Here is a 22,442-nt window from a genome sequence, read left to right on the forward strand (position 1 = left end):
TATCATTCCAATATGCAGAATTTCCATTTGTAGGTGGCATTCATATGTGGGTTTCCCAGTCTGGTTTGGATACTCTTAAGCATGCAGCATTCCTTAGGGTTCGTGACAAGTTTGACAGTGGAACAGCCTTCAGTCATTCTGCCCTGCTCCCTGGACCTCTCCAACTTGGAGTCCACGTATCTTACCACCTTCTTCTCCATCTTCAAAATGGGCCTTAAGACTTGTATGTGACTGAACTATCCACCACCTATTCCCCTCCCTTCCTCAACTCACCCCCAACTCAGGCTTCCAACTCAGTCCCCCATGCAGTTGTGTTTAGTGCATAAAGATGTCCTTCCAAATGTCAAAGGCACCATATAATAATAATAATCCTTGCATTTGATATAGTGCCTTATCACGTCTTTGAGACGTCTCAAAGCGCTTCACAGAATTGACTGTATATTTTTAAATACTACGCAATGAGAAATTCGGATTCTTTAATGGTATCGCATTTATTGAATTACTAGCTGTGCCCGTTGCGACTTCACTTGCAACCAAAGGATCCAATATGGAATGTAGATTGTCACACAGACAGATACACAGACAGACATTTCATCTTTATCATTTCTCATCTGGGAGGACTCCTGTGGGAGGACTTCTTTTGGGAGGACTCAGTGGGAAGACTCGGCCCTTTAAAAATGTAATTTTGTTGTTGTTGCTGCGGCTTAGCTTTGGCTGCGTTCTTTATTTGTTCCAGACGCTTGGCTTCATACGTGCCTGGCTACGTATGTTCCAGACGCTTGGCTACGTAATAATCCTTGCATTTGATATAGCGCTCTTCACGTCTTCTTGATGTCTCAAAGCGCTTCACAGAATAGACTGTAAAGTGAATTGACTGTATATTTGTGGGTGAATATATGTACACGTCATTCCCAGATGCAAGACGTTTCCAATGAGGTATAAATCATGCCTCTACATCAATCGGTTATTGAGATCCTTCTTGAAGCGCAGACAGACATTGTCAGTTTATTAGTATAAGGTATATATATGATAAGATAGATAGAAGAAAAAGATGATGTGCTGGCATTGAATTGATTTCAACGGCAGTTCCACATTTGGGAATCTCTGATACAGTTACCAATTGTTGGCATGAACACCATGATTAATTTGCTTCCTATCCATCAACTATTATTAACCAATACTTTCCCAATTTTGTTTTCATCCTTTTCTAATACTAATCCCATATACTCTTCTCCTTTTGGCAATTCTGACATGTCTCTCTTCCTCTCTTCTTTCCCGACCCCATTCCATCCCTCTCTTCATATTGATTCCTCTCATCTTCTTAGCTCCATTAAACTTCTCTGATCCATGCATCACTATGTGTGCCCTATTTATCTTCATGGCCAGCAGGATGCTGGTGTTGAGTTTCTTCTTCATTAGTAGTGTACGTTTTTCACAAGGCCTAGCCTGAGCTGATCCTCCCATTTCATCAGAATAGAAACTGTGTGAGGGCACAGCACCAGGAAACTGAGCCTTCAGCCTTACCTGACACCCCCCCCCCCCCCCAGCCCCCCGCTCACCCATCTCATTCCCTCTGTAGAAAACCCCACTTCAACAACATCAAAAAATTACATTTGTATAGTGCCTTCCAAATCAGGAGGATGTCTCAAAGCACTGCCCCCACTGTGCTTCAAGCAATCAAATTGCAATTGTGAACAAGAATGAAAATTTAATTGAATGACTGGCCGCTGAACTGCACGATTACCCAGAATTCGGCCAGCATCTGCATGATGCAGATAAAAGCTTTATCTTTAATCTGTAATTGCAGATGCAGACTATATTCGGACTGCGCTTTGCCACTTGGAAATCTGACCCACAACAAATGACACTGAACATTACATGCATTTGTTTGTGTGTTTGTGTGTGTGTGTGTCTGTGTTGGGGGGGTGGGGGAATAGAGAGAGAACAGTTACAGAATGCCAAACTCAATATATTTTAGATGAAAATGTTAGAGGAGCATTTGCTGTTACATTATATTTGGCCATCTCACTTCTTGGTAAACAACTGTAAAATTATTTCCAGATGCACTGTGCCATCATTAACACAAGTCATTAATCCTTCAATATGAATGTGTCATTGAGTAAAGAGCATGCAGGGTGCTGGCAGTCAACATTGTTGAGCCAAATGCAGTGACAACCACTGTTGGGCCAAAAGTAGAATTTAAATCAAATGAAACCAAACTATAACGTTAGTAGTTTATATATTATTAAAGTAATATTTGGAATGGAAGTGTTTACAAGGTATTGACCTAAATCTGGGGTTTAAATGACTTTCAAGGAATACTTTTTAATTTTCACTAAATCCTCCTGTGTCCCCCAACCACCCACCTCAGATTTGATTGCTGTTTTGGAAACATTCCCAGTTATCTGCTATTCTCAACAGATCTGGTGTCACGGCCAGTAAATGAAGGAGTTATGAAAGGGGTCTGGCCTTGAAAACTCATGAATCACAAAGGCACCAAGCTTCAATCATTGCAATTGCATTTATCTGCTATTTAACATTATTTTATGGCTTTGAAAAGGATTTTATGAGCAAAAATGGCTGGTTTATCTTCCAGGAAGAAACAGAATGATTGAGGACTCTTGTTTTTTGATCATGTAGATACCATTTTGGTGCTTAAGAGAATCCAAACCAAAGCTTTCTGTGGCAAACAAAACTTACAGTTCCATGCATCCCACCTCTATGTGGAAATTCACTCGTAATGTACCTGCTTAAATAATTCCAGAGAGTATTAGGCGCAGGTTGGCAAGAACCAATGCTTCAGGACACCATAATGTGCTTTGGGATACTGCTGGTGTTTAACCAGCTAAAATTACATAGCTTGTCTTTGAAAACACTGTTTGTCTAGCTAGGACCACCCTGCCCATTAGGGCTTTGACTTGAGCGGTTATCAGGAAGAATCCCTGTCCTCAGTGTCTGCCTCACCAAGTCCTGTCAATGAGCCAGGCTGGCTGGGCCATCATCAGCAGTGCCCTGGAATACAGTGGAATACAGATTGGCTCAAGAACCGCACTACCAAGACCACTACAGAGGATTGACTCGATTCTGATATTCTGTTGCCAAGCAAGTCACCTTGGAGCCAGTTCAGCTCCAAGGAGACCTCACTTACCTCTCCAAGGAGGATAGCCACTCGTTAGTAATTTGACTCTGTTCATTTCCCTTAGTTATTTCCTAGTGTTACTTTGAAACATAAACTTGTTTTGCATCAACCCATTATCTCATAGAAAAAGGAGGCCAATTAGCTCATCAAGCATGTTCCAACAGTTTATTAGATCTTGTCAGAACTTTTAATCCCAATGTCCCGCCTTTTTGACATTCCCCTCAAAATCTCTAAAACCCAAGTATTTGTATATTTCTCTTTTAAACATCCTTATCTGCAGTTTTCTGTGGCACCCGCATTCCACATATTCACAGCGTTTTGTGTGAAGATATACTTCCTGACCTCAATTCTAACTGTCTTGGTTCTGATTTTAAGGCTATGCCTCCTTGTAAATGTAATGTAAATGTAAATGTTCCTTTTTTTCCCCCCAGAGCATGTACTAGTAGTTTGTTTTAAGCTTCCCTTTTTGTCATTAGTTGCTTTGTTCTTAATTCCACAAATAGACCTCAGTGGAAATGTCTTGGAAGACCAGAGAGGAAAAGCAATTTAAAACAGCTATTGGGCAAAATCATGTTATCAGGTGTGTGAAGTCCCGCATTCAGCCAAGTGGAAGAAGCAGCACTGTCCCGCTCATCAAAACAAGCAAAAGTTTGGATACCATCTGGGAATCCAGGACTCAACAAAGTGACTGCAGTGATGAAAAGACCAACATCAAAGCAACATCAAGATTGACCAACATCAACATCCCGTGGACAAAAGCACCTTTTACGAAACAGGAGAGTTTTTTTGACCACAGGGAAGCAAGCCTTTTTCAGTCTGACGAACAAGAGTTACTCAGTGTAGAGAGTTGCCCGCCACTGTTATGCGACACAGATAGCTTTTCAGGACTTCCAATGCTGGACAAATGCGAGACTCAACTCAGCAGTGACTTCCCTGAGACGGAGGAGAGAGAAAGTAAGAACCCCCAACCATCCCCCGGCACACACACAAAGTAATAATAAAACTTACATTTGATATAATGCCTTTCATGTCAGGAAGATGCCTCAAAGTGCTTCACTGGATATATACTGTAAAATGTAATGACTGTATTTTTTTTAGATGAACACAGCAGCTAATTTGCGCGCAGCAATGTCCCACAAACAGCCATGAAGTGAATGATCAATTTTTAAAAAAAATAATTTTGCTGTGGGAATATGTTAAATCTCTGGTAAATAGTGTGCTAAAGCAAAGCTGAAGGATAGTAAGTGCAGGGTCACATATGTATTCTAGAGTTTGGTAATTTACATGGGGACGGGAGAGCAAGGAGAATCTTTTTTCAATGAGGTGGGTGAAGTCACTGGTAGAGGGAATCAAATATAGACTGTCAAGAGTTTGACCTTTCCATTTTCACTGCATGCCAGTTAATGTGGTTGATTGGAGTTGTGTTCCCAGATAAACAGAAGCTTCCAGCAAGAGAAATTTCAGGAACTTTCAAGCAGCAGAAATTAGGTCTCTGTCAATCAATGTTCCTGCTGCCTTACAATCCATTAAAACACATAACCTGTTTATGTTACTTTAATCTTTAGGAGTTATTCTGCTATGACATCTATAAGCACTGTTAACACTGTTAAGCGCTCCGAGACCTATTCACTTGAAGGGCGTTATATAAATGTTAGTTGTTGTTGTGTCACAACATGACAATCCATTCTTGGACTTCATCATGTGAGTTATTTCCACAAAGATGTGTGGAAACACAAAGTGTTTTCCACAAAGTGTGTTTGTGTGTGTGTGTTGGTGGGGGGGCGGCGGGAATTGGTGATCAGAGGTATGGGATTTCCTTCCAGAGAGAAAGAGACAACTGACGATGTGAAAAGGCTCCATTTATTTCCAACTGTGCTTCAGTTTCCAAGATGCTCCTGGTGATTTAATATTACACTGTTTGGATTCAGCAATCCTGAAATTCTTCTGTGAAGAATAAAAAAAATTCTGTCTGTCTCTTTTATACAGGAGGGAAGAAAAGTAGTGCTTCATATGTAGACGTGCTTTCTGATGAAAATGTTAACAAGTAAGTAACAAAATGCCAGCGTGCCAAAAGTATAAATAATAATAATAATCCTTGGATTATTAATTAATTAATTGCATTATTAATTATAATAGTCCGGTTCTTGATTATAACTGGATTTTGACAGAATGCCAGAATTACTCTTACTCTGCCCCTCAGGATTGCTGCATCATGTTTCTTTTGCCGTGACATGCGCAGAAGGAAGCTATGACCGGCTCGATTTATTAAGATAGAGGAAGTATAGCTGTTGCTGTCACTGGCTTATTCAGTACTCTACTTTGATGCGATTATCAGCAGCAGTATCTTTTTAAAAAACTATATGCATTCAAAAAATAAAATGGAACACTTTTGCCTGCTAGAGTTGAAATGCCAGCGTCTAATGAGATTGACCTAATATAACCAGACCTGCAGAAATGTGCCTTGTCAAAGTTGCTACATGTTAACAGCAACTAGAATTCAATACTTCTTCACAATACAAATTACATTTAAGCTGCATCTTTTACATCGGGAGGATGTCCCAAAGAGTTTAACAATCCTGCTTTATAATAATAATAATCCTTGCAATTGGGACATCGTTGAGATGGCTTGGACCTGAGCTGCAGGTAGGAATCAAGAGGGGGCGGAGAAGGGAAAAATGTGATTTGTGGTGTGTTGTGCAAATCTATTTTTCTTCTTGACAAGTCTTTCCTTCGCCTCCATCTCTCCCCCATCACTCCACAGAATTTCTATTGTGCTGAGATTTCTGTTTGTGTCATCAGAAGGTAATATTTATTTGGCTGAGTAGAATAAACAACATGTCAAAAATGAATTCAGTCCTACATATGTTATTAATATCTACTTAATAAAAAGTACCCAACATCAGTGAAGTGTATTATCCAGCCCACATTCCACCACAAAGTCCAGTGTAGACAGAACATTATTGTTTCCTGACTGGCTCAGTTGGTAATTTTATTGCTCAGTGTGAAACTGGCCCTTTGTGAAACTCTTTGACCGTGCCTTCAGCTCCCCTCTCGACTCTCTACCGCCTCCTCGCTCCCTCCCTTCCCTCCCCTCACCATTTCCCCCCTGCTCGGATCCTGACCCAACTGTCCAGCGCCTTGGGACGTGCTCCCGACGTGAAAGGCGCTCTATAAATAGAATCTGGTTGTTGTTGTTGTTGATGTGGTCTGGGAAGATCCAGACTTGGGCTGAGTTATCTCATCTCTGCTGGGACAAACTGAGTGTTGCTACGATTGAATTCAGTGCCTCTGGGTTACATAGGGTAAAAATGAACAGGATCATTATCCATTGACCCTCATCCCTCTCACCCTAGATGGAAAGTGAATGTGTGTGAACCCGGATGAGGTCAGGATTGAGGTAAATCCTGATCTCAATCGGCTGTCATACCCCAACGGTCAACAGCTACTGTCTGGGCTTACACATAGAACTCCATTCCTAGATCCCTCATGCAAGTGACATTTAGAGGGAGGAACCAGAGGGTGGTTATGCCTGTGGAGGTATCCCCTAGGGAAGATTCAGTGTCAGATGGGGAGGAGGGACAAAAGGTCACAGGTCATGGGGCTGAAGAAAGTAATGGAATTTTTGGAAGTTGGCCACATGTTGGCCAAGTGGAGGGAATGACCAAGTTGACGTGGGTGATGGAGATTGCAAGACTATTAAAATGCAAGAACAAGGATCTTGTTCCCTGTCTGGAATTGAACTCAGGTCTCTCGCTTGCAAAGCGAGTGCTCTAACCACTGAGCTACAGGACTCCATGGGAGAAGACACAGGCTGCAGAGTTCTAGATTTTTTTAAAAAACAAAATACAATATATATATTATTGGTGAATAGAATATATATTTACACTTGTTTTGAACAATTCCCATGACAGAAAAGAAAAACCACAACACGCTAACGTTTCATTACAATACACAACAGACAGTGTTGCAGGGGTTGCCTCTGGTATTCCACTCAGGTGGAGGGATTAAAGTGTTCCCACCTCAGGGTTCTGTTGCCCTTTGCAGAGAGCAGTTACAAGGTGGATCTTGTCACGACTCTCTGCCGCTCCCCCCTATGTGGGGCATGGTTAGATTTACGATATATCAATGTGCACACATTTGCGCGATACATTTTGGTTTCAGTGTACCTCTTTATAATGAGGGATTGAGAAGCTGGACCCAGTTAACTGTTATAAAGGGGTTGCCCTGTATTTGGATTTCATTAAGGCTGGTAGTTTGGCTCAGTTGGTACGTGAATGGGATATTTATGTAGTATAAGCCCAATTTAGAAACTTGAGCTTGTAATGTAGACTGACACTTGAGTACAGTTCTGGGATGCACTGGATTGTTGAAGGTGCTGTTCTAAATAAATAAAGCATTAACCTGAGGTTTTGTTTTTCTATACTCCAGTGGACATTAAAGATCCCATGACACCATTAAAGATTATAATATTTTTCTTAAAAAGAGCTGTGGAAAATTGACTTCCAAATGAAGACAGAATTTTTCAAAATTCTACGCTACCCTGTCTCTACATTTGAGACCGTTAGGATATGGGGCCTCTGAAGGGGAGGTTAGATCCTGTTTTGCTTAAGGGGAAAAGAGAGGGAAATTGTAGGAGTAGGTTTACTAGGGCCAGTTGCGGTATGTCACGAGGGATTGAGCACAATAGAATTTCCTCATTTTGTTCATGTCATGTGAATGGGGGCTTAGTCAAACCAAAATTATTCAAAGCAAAAGCTGGCTGCTTATCCATGGGAGGGAAATTTGGTTGGATTGTTGCCTAAGACCGATTTGTGTACACTTTGCAATTTGCTCACAAGTGGCATCTGTAGGCTGGGTTGAGTCATATTAGATGGTGTAAGGGGACTCTGCAAGGGTGAGAATAACAATCAATGTTCAGAAGAAAACAATACCTATTTTTTAAAAGATAAAAACAAGCAGGAAGTGAACTCAGCAAGAGGAAGTTAGTGTTAGAATCAAGCTTTGTAAGTCATGAGCATTCTTTGTACAATACAATGCAGTCATGAACTCAGACAATGGGCGATTGGAGTGGGTCAAGGTTGGTAAATATAGTAATGTGGATTTGGAATTATTTTACATGCACCTTATTTTTTCTCTCTGATATTTAAACAAGTCCTAATTTATATAGTGCCCTTCACTTAGTCACTGGCCCTATAGGGAGAGGGGAGGTGGATGGAGACAAAGACATTTGGAATTAAAATAAATTGTCTCCAAAATATTAACCAGAGCCAGTTTCAGGATGCCTAGCTACTTTGCTGGTTTGGAGCAGGTTCAGTTTGGATAAGCTCCAATAACTGGCATGTGCTGTATTTTAGAATTATGTTTTTCCTCCACCATTTTTTGTCTTCCAATATTCTGCCTTCTTGTCCTTTTCTGCTCTACTAAAGGTGTTTGATTTAATTTTTCCTCTACTCTGGGTTGGTAAAATTCCACAAGTGCCAGTCGCCCTCAAGTATTGCAACCCAGTGGATATCATTCATGTGTGAACCTTGTTAATAAGTGGAAGTAGTTGGGAGCAGGATTTTTGTGCATCCGGGACCATTGCAGTTGAGGCTGTCCTCAGGCAAAGTTCACACATACGCACCATCCAGCGTGAGCTTCAGGTTAGCAATCAAGAGCCGGTGGAGGCAACTCCAATTGAAGGCTGCTTTAACTGCTGTCTTGCTGAGACGAGGTTGAACCTGCAACCCAGTTGCCGCACCGGGGCCTATATATTTAGTCATGTAAATTACTGTGTTGATTTTCATATTTGATCCTAATTATTGTTTCATTTAAAAGTCAGGAGGGTCAAGTTCAATGGCAAGCCCTGGGCAAACGGTTTGAGGAGGAGAAGAAAAGGGCACAGACTACTGAAAGGATTTGCTTGGATCTGCTGGTGCATAACCAGAAGTTGGTGAGATGTTGCAGGTTGTTTTGTTGCTTGAATGCTCTTTTATAATACTTGTAACCTTATTCAGTGAATGGTCTGCGATTTGCTTTCCACAGGAGGATGAGAACAGAAGACTGCTCTCTTACGATGCCAATCTGGAGAAACGGGTAGGTTGTTTTGATCCAGGCAGCGAAATAGATATCTGAAACCTGTTTTTACATATACTGAAAGTACAATTTAACATTTTAATTAAGGTACGAACATATAAACAGAAATAATGTAAATGGAAGTGTTTTGGGTTAATGTTTTTTAAAGTAAATACATTTTTTTTAGAACTTTTTGAAGCTAGGGAATACAGTACTCCTGTCTAGAAGATGGTCTTTTTTGGTGTGTTTTTGCATTGTCATTTGAAGAATGACACTGCTGGGCACTGGACTGTGTCCTATTTTTTGAGACCAGTCTTTGTATCAAGCACCCAGGTCAGATATAGCATATCCAGATGGAGAGTGTCAATTCCTTCACCCTGCTCCAACCAATGATCTACAATAACTAACAAAGAGGCTTTACATTTGATAATCCTTGCAATTAAGGTACCCGCCTTATCACGTTGGATGAGTCAAACCGGTTCAAGGATTTACTGTAAATACTGTCTGTATTTTGTAGGTGAACAGGGCAGCCAATTTGCAATGTCCCACAAACAACCATGAGGTGAATTACCAATTTTGCTTGGAGATTGTTGGCCAGGACCTTGGGTGAAACTTCCTTCTCTTTTCAAGTAGTAGGATCCAGATCTATAACTTCCACCTGAACAGGCAGACATGACCTCTGTTTAACATCTCACCTGAAAGATGGCACCTCCAGCAATATAAACCCAGTCCCAGTACTACACAAGACTGTCTGACTATGTACATTCAAGTCATGATGTGGGGCTTGAATCCACAACCTTTTGACACAGAGGCAAGAGTGCTGCTGTGGGATATTGCTTGCTACACTGGACAATTAATCCTATTAAGTGCTTTGAGACATCTTCCTGACTTGAAAGGTGCTAATTGCTATAATTTTCTCCCTTCCATTTCATTCATTTTCTCTCTTTCTCTCCCATCTTTCTGCCACTCGCCTGTCGCTCCTTCTCTGCTCTTTCCCCTTTCCTTTCGCTGACACACCGAGCATTTTGATTCTCTATAAATTCCCACTTTATCCAATTTAATTAGTTTCCGCTTCCCCATTTCTGCCTCTTGATGATCCTGCTCAGACTGTCCCTGGAAGGTAATATTTTTCAGATTGGACTTTTTTTGTAAGATTTAGCAAGACATGAACCTGTTTGAGAACTTCCTCGGTAAGATTTGAATATGATTTTAACTCTCAGAAAACCATGTGGTGACCATGGTCAAAAACTATAGAGAGTGGCTTAAAAAGGTTATAATTCAAACTCTGAGTTATCTGAATTCATTGAAAGAATTATATCTTTGTAACTCCTTCCCCAGTATCTGATGTTCTTGAGTAACCTTTGCATGGAAGGAAGAAAATAATTTTCTGTGTTGAATTCTAGGTGTCAGAAATCAGCAAGAAACTGTTCATATGGGAACATAATTATTGCACTCACCAGAAAGCTGTCGATAAGCTGGAGGTAAGAGCGCTTAGACTTCTGACTCATGGAGCCTCCACAGTTTTGCAATTTGTTAAAGGTAAAACTTAATAGACCTGTAAATTGGTGGTTTTAATTTGTAAAATCAATTTTCTGTGGGCAAGTCACCTTCCAGCTTCGGTACTCTGAACAGAAAAATTCTAATTACCAAGCAGTATCGGTGTGTGCATCAGTTTGTTCGTTAATGGCAGTGCAAAAGAGAATGAAGGTAGTTGCAAAAGGGAATTGGATACACTTTTGATGGCAAAGGCGATTGGGATATGTGAGATGAGAGGAGAAGAGATAGTATTTTAAAATGTGATTGGCCAGTCAGCCAATGGTCTTTTCCCATCCCGTGTATTTCTGTGTCCTATGTGCTCCATCTTTTCTCTATTACTGAGAGGAAGAATCACTGAAGAAAAACTGGGCAAGTACCAATGTCAAATTAAGTTGTCGATTTCTTTAAAAAAATATTTTCTTTCTCCATTCATTTGTAAAGAACATGATGTGGTGATAATTGTGCTGAAATGCATCATCACACTATTTCCATTTGATAAGAAAAGAAAAATGTGCAACAAGATAAGGCCGTTTGGTCTTCTCTTCCCACAGACCAAATACAATCTTAACCTGCGTAGAACATTATTTCACTTGTTTATGTTATAATTAAACTTGTGCACAGCTATTCTGACTTTTCACCTATCCCCAAAGAAATCAAACAAATTTGCCAGATCATTTGCATTATGTCAGTGTCCCTTTAATTCAGTAGCCTCACATTGGGGTCTATTACTTGCCATGTGTAAACAGAGATATTCACTTTACAGTATATTCTCTGAAACGCTTTGAGACAAACATCTTGAAGATGTGATAAGGCACAATATCAAATGCATGGATTATTATTATAGAGGTGTGTCTTGTGCTATGTGTAAATGCATGTTTATAGAGGAAATCACAGCTACCCTTCATTATATAGTTAACAACCAATGAAAATTATTTATTAGTTATGCAGTCGCCCACCAAACCTTTTCACTGGTTGCTAATTACAATAATTAGAGCACCTGTAATTCCCTATGCACACATCTCTTTAGACAAACCACATAATACAACTTGGTTTACGCATAACACATTAATTGATGGCACTGTGTAGCCCAGTAATTATTCCCATCTGATCCTCAACAATAATACTGTTAACAATGAAACCAAATTACGAGGATATCGATAGAAATGGAAGTGGAGACCATGGAAAGGCAATTAATGAATGAATGTTTGATCATTTAAAGAAGAGTTGAGAGTAAGGCATTTTCTCCTGTGCTCAATTACAAACAGAGCGAGTGAAAGCAGACTGGATGAATAAGAGAGGGGAGAGCGGATATTGGGCCTGGAGTAAAGGCTGACTTCTGTTTCTAGTGTCCCAGGATGGATAATAATAATCTTTGGATTTGATATAACGCCTTGTCACGTCTTCGAGATGTCTAAAGCGCTTCACAGAATTTACTGCCAAGTTAGCTAACTGTATATTTTGTGGGCGAAACACGGCAGCCAATTGCGCACAGCAGTGTCCCACAAACAGTTGTGGATTGAGTGATCACATTTTTTTTTCTATTTGAAGGGATTAGTAACCTCGGAAAAGCGATCCGCTGATCGACTAACAACCGAGTTCCTACATACTGCTAGGTAAACAGGTGTGTGGAGTACGGAAATTTGCCTCTTTTAACCAACATCATTAACCTCTCCTTATATCTACTGGCACAGTTCCCACCCCTCTAAAATCAGCTGTCATCACCTCCATCCTCAAAAAACCTTCCCTGGACCGATCACTACTCTCCAGCTATTGCCCCATCTCCCAAATCCCTTTCCTCTCCAAGGTCCTGGAACGAGTCGTCATATTCCATTGCTCCTTCCTCTCTCGCCATTCTGTCTTTTAAAAAGGGTTTCTGTGCTGCCCGCAGCAGGAAACAGCCCTGGTCAAAGTCACTAACGACATTCTGTCCATCTGTGACCAGGGCTCCCTCTGCCTTCTTGTCCTCTTCTGCTGCCTTCGACATTGTCGACCATTCTATCCTCCTACACCACCTCCTCTCTCAGCTTCACGGACCAGCCCTTGCCGGTTCCAATTCTACCTCTCCCACCGTCTCCACTTTGTCTCCACTAATGCTTCTCCTCCAGCCCCCACACCATCAGGACCCTGTCCTTCAGGACCCTGTCCTTGGTCCCCTCCTTTTCAACATTTACATACTCTCTCTTGGTAGCTCAGTGGTTAGAGCGCTTGGCTCGCAAGTGAGAGACCTGGGTTCAATCCCCGGCAGGGCGAAATGTTGGCCAAGTTTCCTTACTCCACATGCCTCTGTTTACCTAACAGTAAGTAGAAACCCGGTTGTTAGTTGATTGGCAGATCGCTTTTCCAGGGTAATAATCGCTTCAAAAAAATAAATAATAATAATCATTCGGTCACTCAGTCCACGACTGTTTGTGGGACACTGCTGTGCGCAACTGGCTTCTGCGTTTTGGCCACGTAATATAGAGTCAATTCACGATACAGTATATGCTGTGAAGCGCTTTGAGATGTCTAGAAGACGTGATAAGGTGGTATATCAAATGCAACGATTATCATTATTTATCATCCGTAGACATGGGGTCAACTTCCACATGTATGCGGATGACACTCAACTCTACCTCCCTGCCTCCACCCTCGACTCCAGAACCACTGCTGTCTTCACAGACTGCCTGTTGGACATCAAGTCCTGGATGAGAGTTAACTTTCTCCAGTTGAATGTCAACAAGACCAAGGCTCTCCCGATTGGCTCCCGTCAGCACCTCCATACCTAGGGCGCTGACAGCATCACCCTTCATGGTGCACGCTACACCTCACGGAGCCAATATGGAACCACTGCGTCCTGTTCCACCCTTAACTGTCCTTCATCCCCCACATCTGGGCCATGAACCACTCCGCCTTTCCCCATCTCCGCAGCATTGCCTGGCTCTGCCGCTGTCTCTCACTGCAGGCCACTGAGACCCTCATCCACGCAGTCATTACAACCGGGCTCGACTACACAAACTCCCTGCGTGTCGGACTCCCCACTTCCTCCCTCCACAGGCTGTAGGTCATTCAGAACTCTGCAGCCTGTGTCCTCTCCTGCACCAGGCAATACCACTCTATCAACCCCTATCCTCACCCGGCTCCACTGGCTCCCCATCCCTCAGAGGATAGAGTTCAAGATCCTGGTCCTCACCTTCAAAACCCTTCTCCCTTGCTTCTCCCTGCCTCCGTGACCTCCTAACCCCCTACCAACCTGTCCGTTCCCTCAGCTCAGCGGGCTCCGACCTGCTTCACGTCCCCCGCCCTGCCTGCCCCACCATTGGTGGGCGTGCTTTCAGCCTCTCTGCTCCCACCCTCTGAAACTCCATCCCACTGTCCTCTTCAAGACCCGTCTCAAGACCCTCCTCTTCGACCGTGCCTTTGGTCACCCTCCTACCCCTAACTTCCCCGCCCTACACCCATCCTGATCCCAACCACCAGCTTGAGTGTGGATCCCTGACTGTCCAGCACTTTGGGATGTTCTCCTGATGTGAAAGGCGCCATACAAATGTAATTTGTTATTGTTGCCCAACATTTCACCCTGCCGGGAATCGAACCCAGGTCTTCTCGCTTGCGAGGTGAGTGGTCTATCCACTAAGGTACAAGACTCCACAATGCTGATATTCTAAAGTGCTCCTTCCCGTTAAATACTCGTAATAGTAGTCATGTAGTTTATTGACTTCTCAGAGTGAGAAGTTCCTCACACGAGTGAATCTGATGAATCTGGGTAGTGAATCTGATGGTGTTTACTAACACCGGGTGAATGTTGTCTCAGCAAATCTTCAAAACCTCTGTCCTTACAGCAGCACAAGGAATTTCTCACCTCTGGTCTGCTTTTTCTGCCATTGCATTAAATTACAGAAAGAAGTCTGGCAGGCTTTCATATGACTACAGCAGAAATGTTGCAACCGTTTCCCTTTTGGCAATATTAAAATTTTTACATTGCCAACATTTTTTAAAACTGTTTTTTTCAAAATATTATATTGAGTAGAATAACTGGCTGTGATGGAGAAGAGTATTTAGCAGCATAGTAGCATTAAACTGACTCCCACACCTCCTTTCACGGAACACCTGACATAGATGTGGCAAATGAACTTTAGCGACTTGGTGAAATGTGTTTGCACAGAAGCACATGCAATGACACTATATCCATGAGTCAGGTCTGGAAAAAGAGTGTAGTCCTAGAATACAGAATGGACTGAGAGTTGTGCAGCCGCTAGCACAATCGTCCCAGACTCAAAATGCACCAATTCTATACTGTGGATACACAGTTACCTGGAACTAAACTGAGCCTGACCAACATAGTTTCACATAGGATCTCTCCAGCGAGAAGAGAGCGAGGCTTTCATTCATCAGATTAAGCTGGATTCAAATAGTCACAAACTGGCAACACTAGATATCCTGATTAAGAAAGAAATCTCATAGCAGTATTTTTTTTTACACACCAAGCTGGAAACATTATGAACACCCCTCTTTGACCGTTTTTGCAGTCATCTTTCCCCCCCCCCACCCCCCACCCGCCTCAACCCCTTTTGGCTTTCACCCCGAGCTCAAGTGCCAGCCAACAGTGTTTGAGCACTTTGAGATGTCCTCCTGACATGAAAACGCTGTATAGATATATATTGTATTAACTTGTCTTTATCATTCAGATGCTGTTTAATCTTCTGTGCACTTTCTCAGGGGGCTGTGGTTGTATTTAACAGAGAGATGTTCTCAGGATGGCAGGATAGCATGCCAACCCATTACATCTCCCATTCCTCCGTACTGTTGTTGAGCCAGTGGCTAGAATAAACGCCAAAGCAAAATGGGGGAAGGGAGTGTGGGGTTGGAGGGAGAGGTTGTGAATCTCCACTTTCCGTCCACTTCTTTCATAAGGAAACAGCAAGTCTCCCTTAACCACCTCCTGCCCCCCAATGGCATGACTGAGATCAGATGCTTGGCACATGGGGAAGCCTGGCGTGAATTTGTGCTCTGCTGCATGTGGATTTCATAATCCATTTACTGGCACTCTGTGCATCGATGGCGCAACATTTTCAATCTGAAAAGGCTTTAATGTTGAAAATTAAAACTGACCGATCTCATGTTTCCATCTGTAATTGTGCCTTGTGTGTAGAATAATCTTAAAATGATGTGGAAACTCGAAGAGGCTTACTTCTGGTCAATGCACACCTTTTAGGAATTCCTGCCTTGTAGGAGTTTCCAGAATAATGAACCTATTGTGACTAGAAAGCTGAAGAATTTTCCCTGTGGCATTTTATAATTACATGTGGATTGATATCGACTTACCTCGGCTTACTGCGGTTTAATTATTTTTTTAAGATTATGAGGGAGAGAAGGAGTTTTCAAAAGATTTGATATTGTTGCATGACCATGTGTGAACAGTAAACGTGATGCAGTTTGCCACCATCCCTTCTCGCTTCTTGTTAAAAAGCATTACAAAATGTTTGCTCATGGATTGCAAGAGAAAGAAAAGAAAGAACTTGCATTCAACCGATGCAAGCTACCCAAATATGACTTGCTGCAGAATTCACCTGGCTCAAGTATGGCTTCGCAGTCTACCTCTAGAACTGGCTGCACCGCCCCAAAGCTACCATTGCTCCCTCACCTTAGCCCAAATCCGCTTTCTTCCCCAGCATCATCCAGGAGACCAAAGACAACCTCAGGCTCTTCTCCACCAACAACCATCTCCTTTCCATGCTCCCTCCAATTCCAAACTTGAAGAAGTGATGGACTTACTGGAGTCCAAAATTACTTGAGTCCAAAATTTACTCAGCTCCCTCCACCACTGCCATCCTCTACCCTCTGCTCTAGGCCACCCAATTCTCTCTCTTCCTTTCCCTGCTGATACATGTCATCAACCTGCGCCTCTCCACTGGCAACATACCTCCTCTTTCAAAACTGCCATCATCACCCACCTCCTCAAGAAAACCTCATACGACCCTTCCAAGTTTTCCAGCTATCATTCCATCCCCAGCTTACCCTTCCTCTCCAAGGTGCCAGAACGAGTTATTGCCTCCCAGCTTTGCACATTCGTCTCGCACCACTCCCTCTTTGAGCTCCTCCGAGCTGATTTCTGCTCCTCCTACATCACTGATACTGCCAACCACATTTTCTCCATCTACAACCAGGACTTTCTTTACTTCCTTGTTCTCCTTGACCTCTCTGCCAACTTTAACACTGACCACTCCATCCTTCTGCACCTGGTGAAATTATTTCCACTGATCGGTGAATCAGCAACTAGAGGGCATCAATTTAAGATAGTAAACAAGCAAATGAGGTAATTTGGAGAAACTTTTCATGCATAGCATAGTTAGGTTATGGAATGCCCTGCCAGTAGCTATAGTTGAGGCAAGATCCGTATTGACATTCAAGAGCAAACTCGATAATAGATTAAAAAGATTCAGCTACAGGGGAATGGCAAAAGGGCAGGTAAGTGGGACCGAAAGGATTGCTCTTGAAGGACACAGATACAATGGGCATAATTGCCTGCTTATGTGCCTTAAATTTGTATGGTTCTATGAGGAAAGATAAGTATTGGCTCCAAGATGATATAAAAATCAAGTTGATCTTTTATACAACAATCCATTGTCCAGTGCCAGCCAGGCAGGTCTGTAGTACTCCACGGCATGGTTGATTACAGTTTCAGACAGCATGGCCTATTAACAGGACTTGGAGGGGCGACAGGTCACTGGAAGCAAGGATTCTTCCCAATAGACTCCTGTTAACTCCGCAAGCCAAAACCCTAATAGTAGGATGGTTTTACCAGGGGAGCAGCTGAAAGGTTGCTAGATAATGCTTACAATAGCAAACTTTGCAATTATAGTGAGTTAAACTCCAGCAGTATCCCAAATCACACCTGCAATTCCCAAGCTTTGACTCTCACCAACCCACACCTAATACAGTACTATCTGCAATTGAGTAACCAGGATGCATTTCTTCAGAGAAAGAGTGGGTATTCCAGACACATGGGAAATTTCTGTGTGTGGGTGGCATGCATATGTGGAAAGCTGACCAGTTTGGATACTCATTAAATATGGTGCTTGGTTTCTGGGTGTGTTAGATACACCACTGTCCAAATAAAGTTGTGTGTGTGTGAGAGAGGGGTGGGGGGATGGAGGAAAGGGTTTTATTGGATGGGGAGGAGAAAAGGTATGAAATTCTGCAATCTGAACAATTATTTACTTCTGCACAGATTGAACTCCAATATATAGAACAAGACATTCAATTGAAGGATCAAAGGATTGGAGAGGTAATGGAGTTTACAGTCATTTTGATTGCTGGGGTATCCGAGAATGTGAGCAGTGTGTGTTTATTTTACTTCAGGACTGTCCAAATAGACTGCAATGTTCATTTCCAGTTCTACACATTCCTACTGTTGTTTACATTTTTATGTTCTTAGGTATGCTACGCGACTAACATCTGCCTCTTTGGAAAGTAAAGACACAAAATCGATAGAATGCAGCGATACAGAAAGCATTTGTGTTCAGCTATTACAGGTTGTGATGTAATTGGGACCCACAATTATGCTTCTATCTTCCAATTCCATTAAATGTATCAGTTTTTCCTCCGAGAGAGTGCGCTGTGAGTGGCTGTAGGACCACAACTTACCCTCACGCAGGGTAGCTTGTTAGAGCACTTGACACAGCTAATACCTGGCAATCTCATCCATTATGGTAACATGAAGTACACCGACAACAACAACAAATTGTGTTTATATAACGTCTTTCACGCTCGGAGGGTGTCCCAAGGTGCTGGACAGTCAAGGATTTGTACTTGAGTGAGGATTTGGAATCGAGAGGTGGAAGACAAGTGGTGGTGAGTGGATGACTGAAGGCAATGGGGAAGATCTTGAAACGGGCCTTGAAGGAGGCAAGGGCAAAAGGACTGTGGGATGGAGTTCCAGAGGTTGAGGGCAGGAAGGCTGAAGGCCCAGCTGTCAATGGTGCCCATTAACCATACAACTGATTCTAAAGTCAGTCTGTGATACGCAGGATTGCTAATCCAAGCAATACCAAGCAGAATTTGGTTCAAACCTGTTTGGATTTGTCTGGATTTAAACATAATTTAGGGTTTCAGAAGATGTTTATATTTGGCATCGGAATATTGCCTGAAGTCACTTTGCGGTATCTTAGTTATTTTTTTTTACATAAATAATACAATATAATGGGGCAGTGTTTTATTTTTTGCTCTAGTTTTATTTAGTGTTTAGATTGTTTAAGGCGAGCAATAGCAGACAGTCCAGATATAGATTGCCATTGGGCTCCACAATGTCTGCACAGTGAGTTTAATTATTGTTCTGTCATTATTGCAAAAATAACTTGCAGTTGGTTTCTGGTGAATGCAACAGCTAATAAGACTATATATAATAATTGATGTCTGGGAGTAATTACAAGGTAGTAATCTCACCCAAAATTTTCCAGTGACCATATAAAAGACAGGATCAAGCTACTGTCATGTGAACTATGAGATGAAATGTGGCCTTGAAATATTTTTTCGCAATCTATACTGTGGAATTTTCTTTGGAGTGCAGTTTTTATTTTATTGCACTTTATGATGGCAGTAATCAGGTGGATGGTGACATCCCTGTTACCTTTGTGATAATGCATGCACTAAAAGATTAATGATGTGGCGTAATCACTGTAAGATTGAGTCAAAAACCAGTGATTGTTGGCAAAGAATATACCTGATTATAATGTATATAAATATATCAACCATTACCATGGCATGTAATACCATAGCATGTCCTACCATTTTATTTTGGCAAATACTAGGATGTGTCCTGAGCTTTTTTTTCTGTGTGAAAATATCATACCATAGTTATTTTTGTGTGAAAATATTATAGAGTATGCAAACCTGGACAAATAAAGCTTCCCACAGAGCAGTTCATCTGTACTGATCCACACAGGAATGCAAAGCTGCTTGCTCAGCACATGGTGTACTTCAGAGCACTAACATTTGCGCTTTGTGGTTTTTAGAATCTATTTTCCTGTTGTATGTTGACATAATATGCATGACTTAAACCTATCAGTATTTTTAAGGACTACAGATGCACAAGTGAGTACAACAAACCATCATGTAAAATGAACACAATTTCAAGCCAAAACTATTTCCCTTCACTCAGATATCCTACCCACCCCCCCAAAAAAAAATGATTTATGTAATTGAATTATCGTAAAGGCTAGAACCAGAAATAGAATATTATCAGACAACTGATCAATCGCCTCTGTTTCTCAGCTTCATAGGGGATGTCAGATTTATTCATACTCCCCTTCAGTTCCATTCTGAGCAATATGTAACTCTTTACATTTCTGTTGTACAGGCTGGGTAAAATCTTTTAACAAATGCTCAGAGCTCACCCAAAGCTGAAGTTTTTCTTAGTGATAGTGGCAAAAGCAGCAAATCGCATTTCCACGATCTAGCATTCTTCTCATCTTCCCGTCCCTTACCCATATGTCTCAAGAAGCAAGCAGCTTTCTTCCAACACTGAATTAAAGCCAGATTTACCAAAGGGGTTGAAAAAAATATTTGAACTGGAAAACGGCAGCTTAAATAGCTCACGCACCAGAAAATTCACCTTGGGACGTGAAATATCTCACATACAAGAAATGGCATGTATGTCACGTGCACCTACAAGATCTCTGTCCTTAGACTATTTCAGAGCAGAATGCCCATGGGTCAGCATGACATGTGGAGTACTTTTTTGAAGCACTGTACAACCCTAGGCACGTAGTGCCATTTTTGCTGCAGTTTCTGTTCAAGCATATTATTAACCGTTTTATGACTAGTGAGTCTCTTGACTTAAACCCTACTTTATACAACAATATATTTCATACAACAATAACTTGCATTTATATAGTGCTCGTCACGCAGGGCAGCGTCCCAGAGCACTTTAATGCATACAGCAATATATGAGATTCAATCTAGTTAGAAACTTATCCTGGACCACTTTCAGTATGGCCAGAGAGCATTTCTTGAAATGTTGAAACGTTTGTTGCTGATGCTACATTTTCTGGGCAGAAGTGGCTAATAGAAGGATGACAAATAGCATTCAGGAAGACCTGGACAAATGAAACAGATGGGAGAAGAAGCAGCAGATGGATTTTAAATCTAGATAAACGTAAGGTAATGTGCATTGGATCAAGTAAATGATGTGCACACAGTAAAGGGGTTTCCATTAGCAGAGATGCAGAAGGGTGTTTGAAGCTGCTGCCAACAAAGCTAATCAAATATTGGGTGCAATCTTGAGAGCATGTGACTATTAGGTTAGAAGGTTATTAATCATATAATGAGGGGAGACCGCACATAGAATATTAGGTGAAAAATTGCAGTGTGCAATTTGTTAATTAACACCAATGGTATGAATTATTGAAATTAAAAACCTTGTGATAATTAACAAATTGACCAGTTTCTAGGTGCACTAGAGATTAGAGATAGATCCTACTCCTCCTCCCCCATCTCAAAGATTGCTTTAGAAGACAGACAAAATTAACACATTGTGATCATAGATCATAACATTGTAATACTGGAACTGGATTAACTGAACCACCAGGCATTAATCAAATGCCACATAGACCACAAGTCCAAATTGTAGTGCAGCAAATTACTGTTTTGAAAATTGAGAAGGGAACCAAAGCACAGTCGCCACCTCCAGAACACCCACAAAATATACAGTCAATTCACTTTACAGTATATTCTGAGAAGCACTTTGAGACATCTCAATAACGTGATAAGCTACGATATCAAATGCAAGGATTATTATGATATATTACCCAGGGATCAGTCGATGTATCAATTATCATAACGTTGGTCATATCAAATATGTGCATTGATCAGCACCATTGAGCATTAGTCATATCACAACACTGAGAACATTCAGCAGGTCAGGCAGCATCTATGAAGAAAGGAAAATGAGTTAACTTTTCGGGTCCATGACCTTTCGTCAGAACTCAGTTCTGACGAAAGAAGAACAAAGTTCTGACGAAGGGTCATGGACTTGAAGGGTTGTGGACCTGAAGGGTTGTGGACCCAGAGTTCTGACGAAGGGTCATGGACCCGAAACGTTGACTCACTTTCCTTTCTCCATAGCCGATGCCTGACCTGCTGAGTGTTCCCAGCGACTTCTGTTTTTGTTTCAGATTTCCAGCATCTGCAGTATTTTGCGTTTTGTACAAAATTTAGAATCTGTTCTAAACTCACTATTTTTGTATTTATTCTGTCAAACAAGTGTCCTTTGGTAAGTCTATTAAAACTTGTGTTTACTGTAAACAATAAAAAAAACATAGTGTGTGTTTTCAAGAGTGTAGTCTAATGTTGCTGTTAAATAATATTTAAGCCTTGCTCTCCTTGTTCAAGGAAGCAATAGGTGTGTTTCAAAACTGTAACGTCTCAAGGGTCAGATAATTTAGTTGATGCAATCCATTACCTCGGCAAAACCACCTGAATTACTGCCGTGCAATCCACAGATAGCTATCTATCTATTTTAGCTCTCACTGAATCCCCAGTGACTAAGAGTTACAAGATGGGTATGACGTCTTTTCTGTATTGATTAGATATGTATATTTCGAGAAAGTTCTTTTTAAATATGCCACCTTGCATGATGTTTCACTGCATTTCAGAATAAAGTCTGATTTCCTGCAAACTTGCATAGCAATGTAATGTGTTGGATCTCTACACCAATTAATTGGAAGGTTCGTACCTA

General features: G+C 41.6%; 1 protein-coding gene across 1 annotated transcript in view; it reads left to right on the top strand.

Annotated features, from left to right (window-relative positions):
- Window positions 1–22,442, top strand: part of LOC103183933 — a 32,323-nt gene that overhangs the window by 4,154 nt on the left and 5,727 nt on the right. Inside the window, exons 3-8 of the mRNA XM_042346514.1 lie at window positions 3,643–4,093; window positions 5,126–5,183; window positions 8,957–9,071; window positions 9,164–9,214; window positions 10,597–10,674; window positions 17,937–17,993. Coding sequence (XP_042202448.1) covers window positions 3,655–4,093; window positions 5,126–5,183; window positions 8,957–9,071; window positions 9,164–9,214; window positions 10,597–10,674; window positions 17,937–17,993 — 798 coding nt within the window. The 5' untranslated portion in view covers window positions 3,643–3,654. The remainder of the gene's footprint in view (window positions 1–3,642; window positions 4,094–5,125; window positions 5,184–8,956; window positions 9,072–9,163; window positions 9,215–10,596; window positions 10,675–17,936; window positions 17,994–22,442) is intronic.

Source organism: Callorhinchus milii, unplaced genomic scaffold, assembly GCF_018977255.1.
Source record: "Callorhinchus milii isolate IMCB2004 unplaced genomic scaffold, IMCB_Cmil_1.0 Scaffold2, whole genome shotgun sequence".
Lineage (NCBI taxonomy): Eukaryota > Metazoa > Chordata > Chondrichthyes > Chimaeriformes > Callorhinchidae > Callorhinchus > Callorhinchus milii.